General features: G+C 42.4%; 1 protein-coding gene across 2 annotated transcripts in view; it reads right to left on the reverse strand.

Annotated features, from left to right (window-relative positions):
• The window catches only part of DEF6 (DEF6 guanine nucleotide exchange factor), a 72,889-nt gene extending 60,614 nt beyond the window's left edge, over window positions 1-12,275 (reverse strand). The window contains exon 1 of one of the 2 annotated variants that reach the window (XM_089514667.1): window positions 12,177-12,275. In XM_089514667.1, coding sequence (XP_089370793.1) covers window positions 12,177-12,272 — 96 coding nt within the window. In that variant the 5' untranslated portion in view covers window positions 12,273-12,275. The remainder of the gene's footprint in view (window positions 1-12,176) is intronic. The other variant, XM_089514664.1, reaches the window with a different exon arrangement.
• Window positions 12,276-13,170: the final 895 nt, after the last annotated feature.

Genomic DNA, 13,170 nt, shown 5'->3' on the forward strand with positions numbered 1-13,170 from the left:
CAGACAGACATCCAGAGGAGAGGTGCCTTCCTTGGTCACTGTATCAGTCGGAGACATGGAGAGATAGATCTGGGTGTCATCAGCATACTGATAACACCATGCTCCATGTTTCCAGATGATCTGTCCCAGCGGCTTCATGTAAATGTTAAATAGCATGGGGGACAGAATGGCGCCCTGAGGGACGCCAGATGTCAGCTCTCTTTTACGAGAGCAACAGTCCCCCAGCCTCACCATCTGGAACCTTCCCAAGAGATAGGATCGGAACCACTGGAGCGCAGTGCTCCCGATACCCAAGTCCCTCAAGCGTTCCAGAAGGATACCATGGTCGATGGTATCAAAGGCCGCTGAGATGTCCAAGAGCACCAACAGGGTCACACTTCCCCTGTCAATGCTCAGATGTAGATCATCGACTAAGGCGACCACAGCAGTCTCAACTCCATAACCCGCCCGAAAGCCAGTTTGAAATGGGTCCAGATAATCGGTTTCCTCCAAGACGGCTTGGAGTTGGAATCTTTTATAGGAATTTTAATGTTTTTAATTTTAATGATTTAACTGTATAAATTGTTTGTTTTTCAAATCTTATATTTATATTTTTATGAATGCTTTTGCATCATTTTTAATTTGTATTGTTTTAAATATATGGGTAGCCCCACTGAGTCCCACCATCAGGAAAAAGGCAGGATAAAAATGAATAAAATAATAATAAATTAGAATGAGGGTGAGGATGGGTGGAGTGATTCTCCTTGTACACAAAAATTTGGGATGGTGTTTAAGCCAGCACAATTCGCAAGCTTCCTGTGTCACCTAACCCCTCAGACATGCAGTGAGGAGGAAGCCACGGAAATCATAAGCAACAGCAGACTATTGAAGCAAGCCAAAAAAATATTGTGGCCCTTCTTCAATTTAAGAACATTACTAAAATAATTCTCCACGAACTAAGAAGTAGGCTCCATCCAAAACAATGCTACTTTTATCTCCTTACTCCTGTCTCTACTTTGAAATTAGTATTTGTATCCTAAAAAAAAAGGGGGGGGGAGGTGAAGGAAAGAAAGCACAACAGCTTTTGATCTTATAGTAAATGGGAGCATGGCCTGAGGTTAAAGAATCTAACTCGACAAAGTTAGGCAAAGCAGCTTCCTTTCTTCCACCATCAAGTCTGCAGCTTTGAGCAGGTCATGTGATAATTGCCTCTGCTCAGAAGCCACAAAGCAAGTTTAGAAAGTGGTTTAATTACAGTACTTGGGTGAAATTCATAATCAGCCTGGACTACTACTATTTGATATAAGAAGATGCAATAGACACACTTTCTCACAGCATTAGGTAGCAAAAACCCAGCATGGCCTGCCACTTTACGGCAATAACCAGAGAAAAACTAGTTTGGTCCTTTCCTCACTAGACATTTATAGAAATACAGTGGGCCCTTGGTATCCACTGGGGGTTGATTTCAGGACTTCCCTCCTTTGGATACAAAAACCCATGGGTGCTCAAGTCCCATTGTATTCAATTAGGTAGTAAAATTTTGTTATTGTTGTTAACTACTCTTGAGTCAGCCCCGACTCATGATGACCCTGCAGATGAGACAACTCAAAAACCTCTTGTTTTCCACTACTCTGCTTAGGTCCAGTAAATCCAGGCCCATGACTTCTCCCAATGAGTCTACCCATTTGACATATGGTCTTCCTCTCTTTCTGTTGTCTTCTGCCTTCCCTAGTATTATTGTCTTTTCTAGTGAGTAATGCCTTCTCACGATCTGGCCAAAGTATGACAGCCTCAGGTGTCCCTTAAATTAAAATTTCTTTTCAGATTTTTAAAAATATATTTTCAAGGGGTGGATGAGTGAATCCATAAATGCAGAATCCATGGATATAGAGAGCCAACTGTATCATCCCACTACCATGCCTTCATCCTATGGAATCCTGGGTTTTGTAATTTGCAACTGGAGCAATCTGACTAAGAATATTAAATATTGTACCCGCCATGAACTACATATTCCAGAATTCACTAGGATGAAATCATAGCAGTTAAAGTGAAATCACAGCATTATAACTGTATGAAAGAGCCCATTTCCTGTAGACACAGCACCAATACTCTATGCTACTGCACACTGCCAATTTTTGAGAAGATGGATGGTCTGAAGCCCTAATTATGTCTTTTATTATTTTATGATACTTAACTGTCTTTCTTCTCTTCAAGTAAAGGATTAGATTGGAGAATAGGGTAATGATAGCGACCCACTGTTGTGTAGTACAGAAATGTTACTAATACGACCACCACCAATGTCACTACATTCTACACAACAGCTAGTAGGCTTAACCGTTTCTCAGACTGCTTGCTGCCCAGAATGAGGTTGTCATAAGGAAAAGGATTTGAGAGAAAGACTGCAGAGTTGGACCAAGACATTTTGCTCCCTTGGGTGACGAACAAAATGGCTCCTCACCTACCTTCCATTCCACATTCAGAAGCCAACTGGACTAGCAGCTGAGTACTACAACACTGTTGACAGGCACCTGAGGACAGAAAACTAGCTTGGATAGTGTTCAAGGAATGTTGTGTAGGATAGTGCTAGATCAGCAGTAGTGCCAGACAATGAATACCAGTCCCTGGCGAGTTTCCAGAAGAGAATGAAACAATTGCGTCCAACAGCCACAAATATGGTTTTGGCACAATGGAAAAAAAAAGAATTGCCAGTCCCCAACATCAGACAGCTTGGGAAGCACTGGCATAGGTCATAGAAGCCCTATTCTTCGGCAGAGGGGAATGGCTATGGGTCTCAAGAGAAACAACTGGGAAGGCTCCCATCCCCTACCCTGAATCCACCGACTGAACCTAAGAGTAGAGCTGGCCCCACGAGGTTGTAAGGATGTTTTTATTGTTGCTTTGTACCTTCAAGTCATTTCCAATTTATGGTAATCCTAAAGTCCAATGCTCAAGCTACTACACCATGCTGGCTCTCAGTAGGCACATGCTAGTGTTAACAATAGATCTGCAGAGTTTATCAGACTAGTCATACTGCACAATTTTTTAAATACTACAAGTACTAAAAAGTAGTGACATGCTTTCACTGTTGGATTAGGATTCTGGGAGACATGGATTTGAATCTCTGTTTAGCCATGGAAACCCACTACGTGACCTTGTGCAAGTCACACTGTCTCTGCTTAAGAGGAAGGCAGTGGCAAACCTCCTCTAAATAAATCTGGTAAAAAAAAACTCCTAGGGATAGGGTTACCAAAGACTGGAATGAATCTCAAGGCACGTAACCATAAACTTATCAAAACTACAGATGGTAAGCACGTTTTACAAGAGACATTGTGCCGCCCGTGAGAATGAAAAAATAGGGAATGATACCTAAGATGATGATACCTTAGGCAATCCTGCCTAGAAGTGAAGAAAGCTCTCACCCTCTTCCTTTAAGGACTACTGTGTTCTTCTCATGTACAAATTTACATAACTATAACTACAATTACCATTAGACTGACCAAAAATGTATTTAAATAGGGTGTTGGCAGCACGCTAGTTAACAGTAAAGTAAAGGATGTATAAACTATCCAAGATTAGCTGGAGACCAAAGCCTTTATACATGTTAGGATAGATAAATAGACAGATGGACAGACAGGGATTTTCCACCATAGTTTTGCTACCAAGTAATATGTTTTAATCTGAATAGATGGGTTCAAACAGAAATGTGAAATTCAGAAGTTGAACCCCCTAAAAAAAGCACACAGACTTAAAACATGAGAGAAACTAAAAATTACACGACAATTGTCTTGTTGCAACAAGCAAAGAAGAACAAGGAGTAGCAACATGTTCCACGCCTGCAAAAATCCCCTTTGCTAAACAGTACAGGAAGCCACAAATACCATTGTGCCCTCTGCTTTTTACAATAACGTCAGTATTTGAATCTAAATGTTGCTTTAAAGGCTTTGAATGTCTTAGTGAACCTGATAGGAAGAGCAAGACTTTAGAGATAAGCAGGCAAAGTGAGGTTTAAGTATGCCATAATTGTTTAACATGAAACAAATTGGAGATGAAGCCCTGCTTTAAAAAAAAACCTGTTCACACTGGATAATTATGATGCTGAGAATCCACTTTAACTGACATAGTAACATCCTATGGAATGTACTATTGTTTGTACTTTAGTGAAGCACTAGAGTTCCTTGGCTAAAAAATCTCTAAACTGCAAATCCCAGGAGTCCATAGAATGTTGCAGAGTTATAGTGCTATAATTTAGTTAAAGAACTGCAGATGTTGAAAAGGACATTCTCCATGTGCACAATTCACGCCACTCTTATTCTTACAACGAAGTTTACTGATATCTAGCACTGAGAATGGGTTGTCAGCTGACAAGCAATGAAGCAGGAATGACAATGCCCAAGTCAGTTTTATTCAGGCAGGGTCACAGCTCACACTGAAAGGGCATGTGCCCTGCATGCCAAAAACACAGACATCCATCATTGGCATTTCCAGTTAAAAGATACTCTCATAGCAGATGAAAATGTGTTGCCTGATCTCCTGGAGAGTTATTACCAGTTAGAGTAGACAATACTGTATTGGGCAATATGGACAAAGTCTGACCTACTATAAGGCAGAATCATACTTTACATCAAGCAGAGAATGGTAGAGGAAGCCATTATTCCTAATATCTGTTCCTAACATGTCCCGGGGGTGAGAAATGTGCAGCCCTCAATAGCTTTAGCCAGCACAGAAATAGAGGGAAAAAATGTGGGAGGGAATCTAGCAATACCTTTAAGACTAACAGATTTATTTTAATGTGAAGTTGAAGGCTTTCATGGTCAGCATCCATAGTTTTTTGTGGGTATTTTGGGCTATGTGGCCATGTTCTAAAACATGGCCACATAGCCCACAAAAACCACAAAAAAAACTATAGATTTATTTTAGTTTGAGCTTTTATGGATTTCAGTCCACTTCTTCAGACACACTGATGAAATCAAAGCAAAAGAAAGGCATATTAGCAGCTTCATACTGGCACAGATGGAATCAGAGCATAATAGGAGTCTCAAGAAGGGGACTGAAATCCATAAAAGCTCATGCTAAAAGAAATCACGTAAGTCATACAGGTGCTGCTAGATTCCTCCTTTCTCTCTTTTCATCCCTTACATTCCAAAGTCATCAAGTCACAAAACATTTTACCTACAGGCAGTGGCTTCAAAACCATGAGGTTCTGAAGATTGCATAAATTTCTGGAGAAGTGAATAATGTGTACAACTAAACAGGAAGAAAAGTCTTACTGCTGAGACCACTTTCTGCATACCACAGGAAGAATTCGGGTGAAGCAGGCAGCAGTTTTACGACCATACAGTACTAATATATTACAAAGGCCTAACAGATGTGACCTAACACATCAAATTATTATGTTTTCTTCCCAGAAGGGCTCCTTTATTTTAAACAGCTGCATGGCAGGTTGAACAGGTGATGTTCTCTTCAACATTACATCCCGATACTGGTAAAGTAATCACCTAGTAAATTTTTGCGCAGGACAAAGAAAAGATAAAACAACTGGGGGGAGGCAGAACACTACTTGTGGCAAGAGAAGCAATTTTTTTTCTTACTGACTATAATCAGTTTTCCCCTGCTATTGTTGGAATCATTACTATATAGTTAAAGGAATTAATATAACCAATGGAAAGACCAGTGGGTATGGATTCCCCCCCCCCCCAATGAGCAGGTGAAATGTCTACCATTTATTGTAGACCTATCAACTGACCACTGGTGAGACTTAGCTGGGTGGTTAGACCAAGGGTCATTTCACACTACATAATTATAGCATGAAAATTCTATGTACACCTCACTAAACTGCAAACCCTAGCATCCCATTGGATTGGAATCATGGAAGTTAAACTGGGTGACCTTGGGCAAGTCACATGCTCTCAGCCTCAGGGGAAGGCCATGGCAAAATTCCACTGAACATATCTTGCCACGAAAACCCCATGACAGTTTTGCCTTAGGATTACACAACAACAACAGCAACAAGAAGAAAGAATTATAATTATTTGATGTGAAAGGGTTTCAGGACTCTCCTCCCGTTTTGGGATAACACTTTGTGTCTTTGGTTCTATCACAGCAAAACACTTTCCTTTTTTTAAAAAAAAATAAAGGTTTGGAACCTGCACTTTATGACTTATCTGTGTGTGTGTGCGCGCGCGCACACAAACACATTTTCTACTCTTGCTTCCCCTCCACAGATGCCCATAGTTAAATATAGGATACTTTTCTTTTACCAGTGCTTTGGAAACTTGCTTTTTTAAATTACAAGTCCCAGAATCCCACAGTGCTAGTAAGGGGTTCTGGGAATTTTAGTCCAGAAGAACAATTATTCCAAACTTTTAGTTCAGAATAGTTCTTCCAAACACAGTTGCTGTGTGCCAGAACAACAACTTACCTGTGTGAGCATGTAGATCAAGTCTACAAAAGCTAATGCTACAATTTCTTTCGCTCACTTTGGGGCTGTGCAGACTGCCCCTGAAGGGGTGGCCTGCAGCCGCCTCCATTTTTGCCAGATTGGGACCGCAACAACTGCACCCCGTGGCCCTGATCTGGGCTTTCTGCGGTGGAAAAAGGAGCTCCAAAAAGCAGTTCTTTTTTGTGCCCTGGAAAGGGCACCGTAGCCATTGACACCACAGCTTTACAGTGCTCCTTTGGCACCGCATCATCCAGATGCAGCGCCAGAGGAGTGCCATGACGCTGTTCACCATGCGGTGCAGTGCATGACAGCACGCCAGCCTAGGGATGAAGTCAGAGTGTGTGTAGTGTAGACGCCATGCCGCGACTCCACCCAGTCTGCACAGCCTCTTTGTATCAAAAATTCTACAAGATCCCTTTGCATACTACTATTCCAGGCTAACATGCGTATTTCTCCAAATTTTAAATATTCCTTATTCCAAACTGTCATTGATAGCACAAAATACATACCCCTTATTGTAGCATAACAGCACAAAGAGGCTGTTATTTTGAAAGAAATCTGCTCATAGAACTCTATATCTTTAGCTACTGACAAACTTATGTGGTATAGAGTATGTTTGCGGTATAGATAGATCAGATCAAGTCTCCTTCTAATTCAGCATCCTGTTTCCTTCACAGTCTTACACTATGTCTACCAAAAACCCAGAAGCAAGACATGAGGGAAAGAGTGCCATTACTAGGGTTGGTGTCACCCTGTGCAGTGTGTCACCCCACCCCCCATTGACTTCCTCCCTCACCACACCATACACAATCCTTAGTAATGATTTTTGTACTAATCTGAAGTCAAAGGCTTTCATAGCCGGCATCCATAGCTTTTTGTGTGTTTTTCGGGCTACTTGGCCATGTTCTTGCAGAGTTTCTTCCTGACGTTTCGCCAGCATCTGTGGCTGGCATCTTCAGATGCTGGCAAAACGTCAGGAAGAAACTCTGCTAGAACATGGCCACATAGCCCGAAAACCCCCCAAAAAACTTTGTACTAATCTATTCATAAATCGTAATTACCATATGTCACTGAATGTATTATACCTTTAAATTACAATATCATACATACAGAATATATGTGTTTACATTTACATAGTTTCATGTGGTTAAAGTAAAAATTTGGTCAAATGTGATGTTCTTAAAGAATTTTTTTATAAATTAAAAAAATTAAAATTTAAAAGTGTTTTTAAAAAATAAATTTTAATTAAAAACAACAACCCTGGAGCCTCTTCTTTCTCCTTCCACTGAGCGTCACCCCACTCACACCATCTCTTTAGCATTTTAAAGTGATACAGGCAAATGCCACAGCCCATTTATGCCACCAGCGCTCCTACCACTGTGCACTAGGAGCCCTGGCTGCACAGTGGTTAAATGCCAGTACTGGACCCATTCACAGCCACAAGGTTGTGAGTAATCCCAGGAAGGGCTCCAGGGTCCACTCAGCCTTGCATTTTTTTCCATGAGTCGCTAAAATGAGTACCCAGCTTGTTGGGGGCAACTGGCTTACACATTGTAAACCACTTAGGGAGTGCTTAAATGTACTAATAAGAGGTATAGAAATGTACTTGTTATTGCTATTATGCCAAAATGCAGACATATTTGAAGCAATAGTGTCACCTGGTGCTGCCTGCACCCCCCCCCCCCCAAGTGATGCCACTGGAGGGAAATAGTGACTGGTACTGAGAAACATGTTATCACTGGTCCTGGTGGTAGCTATAAAGCTATTGTGACTAAAAGCCACTGGTTTAATTTAAATAACGTATTCAAACACATTTCAAATTTTAATTGCAAACTGTATTTATCGGAAATATATTGTGACACAAGTGAAAGACATTAATTTGCTTAGGAAAAATAAAGGTACTAAAATAATTAATTTATTAATCTAAAATGCTTAATTTATGTGTGGGCATGATGTGGATAGCCACCTGAAGAAAGATACTACAACTTAAAGCCTTTTCTATTAATATACCCATTGCAAATCATCCAATTGGAATGGAATACTGAACCATTTCTAAATAGTGGCAAAAAATAACTGACCATTATAATTGCTGAATCACTATTATAATCACTGAACATAATAATTCCCTGGGACTGTGTATCAAACATGCAAGCCGAAAGCAAAAAGTTCATTATTTAAAAACAGATGCAGATTATATCTCTGTTGAAAAGTGTAGCACTAGCAAAGTTAGTATGACATACAAACAAGAAAGCAAACAAAATAAATGCTGCAATAACTGGCCAATGCATGGAACTAAGCTGGCTTTATGTCTTGCCACTACCCAGATGGGAGACCTGCATAGGCTACTTTGAATTCTATGAAGAAGCAAAGCACATGTGTATCATAGTCTGGAGGTAGGACTTTATCACACGGGGGAAATGGGGGGTTTAAAGAGTAAATATCCTGGGGAAATCACGCAATCGTGGTGACAATTTTCACATGACATTGCAATTAAAGAGCACTTATCCCAGGAATAACCAGGGAATAACCAGCAACAAATAATTCTTGGGATTTTCCCCATGTGAAAAAGTTCATAATTTTCTTGGCCATGCTGGTTTGCAGACTTCAGCATCCATGGGGTTTGGTATCCATGGGGGAATTCTACCACCAAACTACAGCAGATAAAAAAAAGCCTGGTGTACAGTAAACCTCTCCCAAAGATACATTTTCAAGCTTTGAAATATATGCACTAAAAAGGTACTAAAATATACTTTAGTTGGGAGGGGGGAGATTTGTTTATTTGTTTGCAATTCAAACTTGAACCTACCCACAAGAGTAGGCCTGCAAAAACCTGTCCCCCCGCAACCCCCCAACATCTGAAATGTCTCCCTTGCTTTAATAATATTTGAGTCCAAGAAGTGGAAGTTGCTAACAGAAGCATATAAAGACCTTTGGTCTCTTTGCAGTGAGCAAGATGCCGTGGAGAAACAATGATGTAATGACTGTGATGTCTCAGTGGCTGTTTTGGTCTTTATTTATTCTTCACGCACTGCCCTGTCTCTGCAGGTTTTGCAGTGTTTATACACACATGGTTTGGCCTCATCAGGACTCCCTTTCCACGATGCCTGTTTAAAACTACTTTTTTCCAAAGCCAAAAGAAGCAAACACTCCCACACCTAAATCAAGTATATTGCCTGGGGGCAGCAAGAAACATATCCAAAAATCCTACTTTTGGACCGGCTTTAGAGTTGGGCTCCTTACAAACCTGAGCAATTATCATTCATTTCTGGAGAAAAAAATGAAACGACGTTTTCAGAAAGATGTGCAAATCTATCTCAGCCCTTAATGCATAACAACAACAACAACAACAAAAACCCTGAAATTGTAATTGAAGAGTATAGTTACACAAGAAAAATTTGAAATGTGATGTCAATTAAAGAGTATACTTACACGAGAAAAAATGAAAACGTGATAGCAATTAAAGAGTATATTTACACGAGGAAAAGCACACTTGACCCGGCATGTCATTAGGATGTAAAATCTTTCTTCCAAAAACATCATACAAAAACCAAGAACTATGTCAGTGTGGGAGTTATCCGAAGGAAAGTTGGCCAGGCCAGACAGCTGCCCAGTCTCCGCATTCATATGACTCTGGCACTTCTGCCAACCTTTCATCAGCTGAGCCATTACATTATACAAGAAGGAAGACAGTCCTCGCCTTTATCACTTACATGTATCTGCTTGTGTTGATTTCACAAGGTGTCACCACCATTTACATCAAACATTAACCAGTATTTTCTGTCCTACTTCCCCTGCGTACCTCTACAATCTCCCTGCCTCTCCAACCTCTGCAATGAAACACTAAATTCTAATCCAAGCCAGACCCCTGTCACTGCTACTAAAAGTGGGCGCAGGAAAAGTTTTCACCCCTCTGTTTCTGTCACTAATGGTCCAAAACACACTGCAGAAATAATCCAGTTTGAGATCACTTTAACTGCCCCAGCTCAGTGCTAGGGAATCCTGGGAATTGTAGTCCATTGTGGCACCAGAGCTCTCTGACAGAGGTCAAATGTCTCACAAAACTAGTTCCCAGAATTCCCTAGTATTGGCCAGGGCAGTTAAATCGGTCTCAAACTGGATTATTTCTGCAGTGTGTTTCAGACCTAAAGAAAGCAGGTTTTGCTAACCACCTCAAGCAGCTGAGGAAGGGGGCTCAAGTCTAGGAAAACTCATGCTACCAGTCTCTTTCTTTCAGCTTGCCTCTGTGCTGCAGAAATACTGTAATCTGGTTTGACACCACTTAAACTGTTATGGCTCAATGCTATGGGATTCTGGGCACTATATTTGTTGGGCATTGTAGTTTGTAGCTTTGCCTTGGTGCCCCAACAAACTACTGTGCCCAGAATCCCATAGCATTGAGCCATGGCAGTTCAAGTGGTATCAATCCGGATTATTTCTGCAGTGCGGATGCTGATTTAAGTCTCAAAGGTGCTGCAAGATCCCTTTGCACACTGATTTTTCAGACTAAGACGACTGTGCCTTTGAACTCGACAGTCAAGTTAAAACACCTGATGCTCACCCTAGTAAAGATTTGAAAACATAGCCGTGTTCGTCTGTAGACTCAGCATCTAGAGATGTTGCAGCACCTCCGAGACTAACTGAAAGAAAGAAGTTGGCGGCATGAGCTTCCCTGGACTAAAGCCTTCTTATTTCTTTCAGTGAACAACATCTCTCTACCTAGTAAAAATAACCAAGGAAGAGGAGAGGGAGAAGCTCTTGTGAAGACAACCCACACTTTGCACACAGTTTGCCCTCTTTAAAAACATGTGCCTAAGACCAGTACCAGTGAGTTTGAGCACATTAAAATGCTCTTTGGAAAGAGGAGAGAAGCCAATGTCAAGTAATTCCTTCCCTCTCTGTCTTGGGTTTAAATTCTAATGAAAAGAAGGGCGGGGGCAGGGTGGCCAGAGCCACAAAGGAGGACAAGGCGCCCCAAAATGGAGGACATTCAATAACATGTAGGTCATCCCAAATGAACAGTTGCAAACACTGGTATAAATGTGAATTCGGGCTTCTTAGCCATGCTTAAGATGGAAGACATTTGGAAAAGCCTCCTGGACAGATGTTTGAAATGGAGGGCATGTCCTGGAAAAGGAGGATGGCTCAATGAAAGCTCAAAACACTCCTAGAAATGTAAACCCATGCTTCGTGCCTATGCTCAGAATGGAGGACATTCTGAAATGCCTCCTAGACTGAGAATTGAAATGTAGGACATGTCTTGGGGAAAGGACCGGGCACCACAAAATGTAGGACCTTCCAGGAAACATGTAGGACATTCCAAAAGAAGAATTACAAACAATCCCATAAAAGATAAGTCCGTGCTTCTGAGTCCTGCTCAAACTAGAGGACCTTTGGGGGAAATCTCTCCTGGGCTGAAGGGGAAGGGAATGGAGGAGGCGTCCGGGAAAAGGAGGACTTCTGGCGTCCACACCACGAAACAGAGGACCTTTCATACAATCAATATGTAGGGCAAAACAAAAACGACAAACACTCCTCTCAAAGATCAATCCACGCTTCTGAGTCCAGCTCAGACTAGAGGACCTTTTGGGACTGAGAGCTGAAATGGAGGACCCCCCCCCGGGTCAACCTCAGCTTGAAACACTCAGTATGAAGCTAAGCCCATGCTTCAGAGGACCTTTGGGAGGAATCCCTCCTGGGCAGAAGGGGAGGGGAATGGAGGAGGCGTCCGGGAAAAGGAGGACAGCCTCCCTTGACTTACTTTGAGCTGGGACTTGGAGACCTTGCCACTCTTCTCTGCATCCAGAGCCGTGAAGGCGTACCAGATGGACTTGAGCAGCTCTGCTCTCAGCTCCATGGCGCCCAAGAGCAGCAGCCCCTGCCTGCCTGGCTCCCTCTGAGCCTCAGCCCAAGAGGCGCCTCCTCCCCAGCCGCTGCCTTGCTTCCCTCCCAGAGGAAGCCCCCAGGCCAGCAGGCACAGCGCCCCCTCCCGGCCCAGGGCGAAACAGCAGCAGCAGCAGCAGCAGCAGCAGCATCTGCCCCTTGCCTTTGGCCACTCTGCAGAAACAGCCTGCTTTGACAGCCCTTGAACTGCCAGGCCTGGGGGCTATGGAGTTCTGGGTGGCACCAGAGCATTCTGACAGAGAAGGGCAAATGCCTCACAAAACCACAGTCCCCAGATTCCCACAGCACTGAGCCAGGGCAGTCAAAGAGGTGTCCCACTAGAATGATCTGCAGCCTAGAACTGCTGTCATTTTCAGCTTTAGCATGGCCCCCCCAGAGTTGTAGTCCATTTGGAGGAGCATGATGTTTGGGAAGGCTGCTGTAAGACTAGGCTGATGTTTAAGGAACTATCCATATAAAAAGGATACGTGTCTCACAAAACTACAGTTCCCAGATTTCCATAGCACCCAACCCAGATTGTTTCTGCAGTGTGGATGCAGCCCTTGAAAACAGATCCGGGGTGGCCATGGGGGCAAAGTGCAGTAACGTCCAAACCCCACAAATATAGCAGACAACAAAATCCACAAAGCACACCAGGTATTTTGTGCATTTTGGTTGGTCCACAACTCCACTGCAAACACACTGCAGAAATAATTCAGTTCGACACCACTTGAATAGCCATGGCTAAAGGCTAGGGAAATTCTGGCCACTGCAGTTGTTTGTGGCCCCAGATGTCCCCTGTAAGACAAAACAGTCTTCAGGTTGCTTCATTCACTTAAACCCATGCTTCTCACAGACATAGTGAGTATGTA

The sequence above is a fragment of the Sceloporus occidentalis genome, unplaced genomic scaffold (genome assembly GCF_023333645.1).
Source record: "Sceloporus occidentalis isolate IW3139 unplaced genomic scaffold, rSceOcc1.0.p SCAF_3, whole genome shotgun sequence".
Taxonomy (NCBI): Eukaryota; Metazoa; Chordata; class Lepidosauria; order Squamata; family Phrynosomatidae; genus Sceloporus; species Sceloporus occidentalis.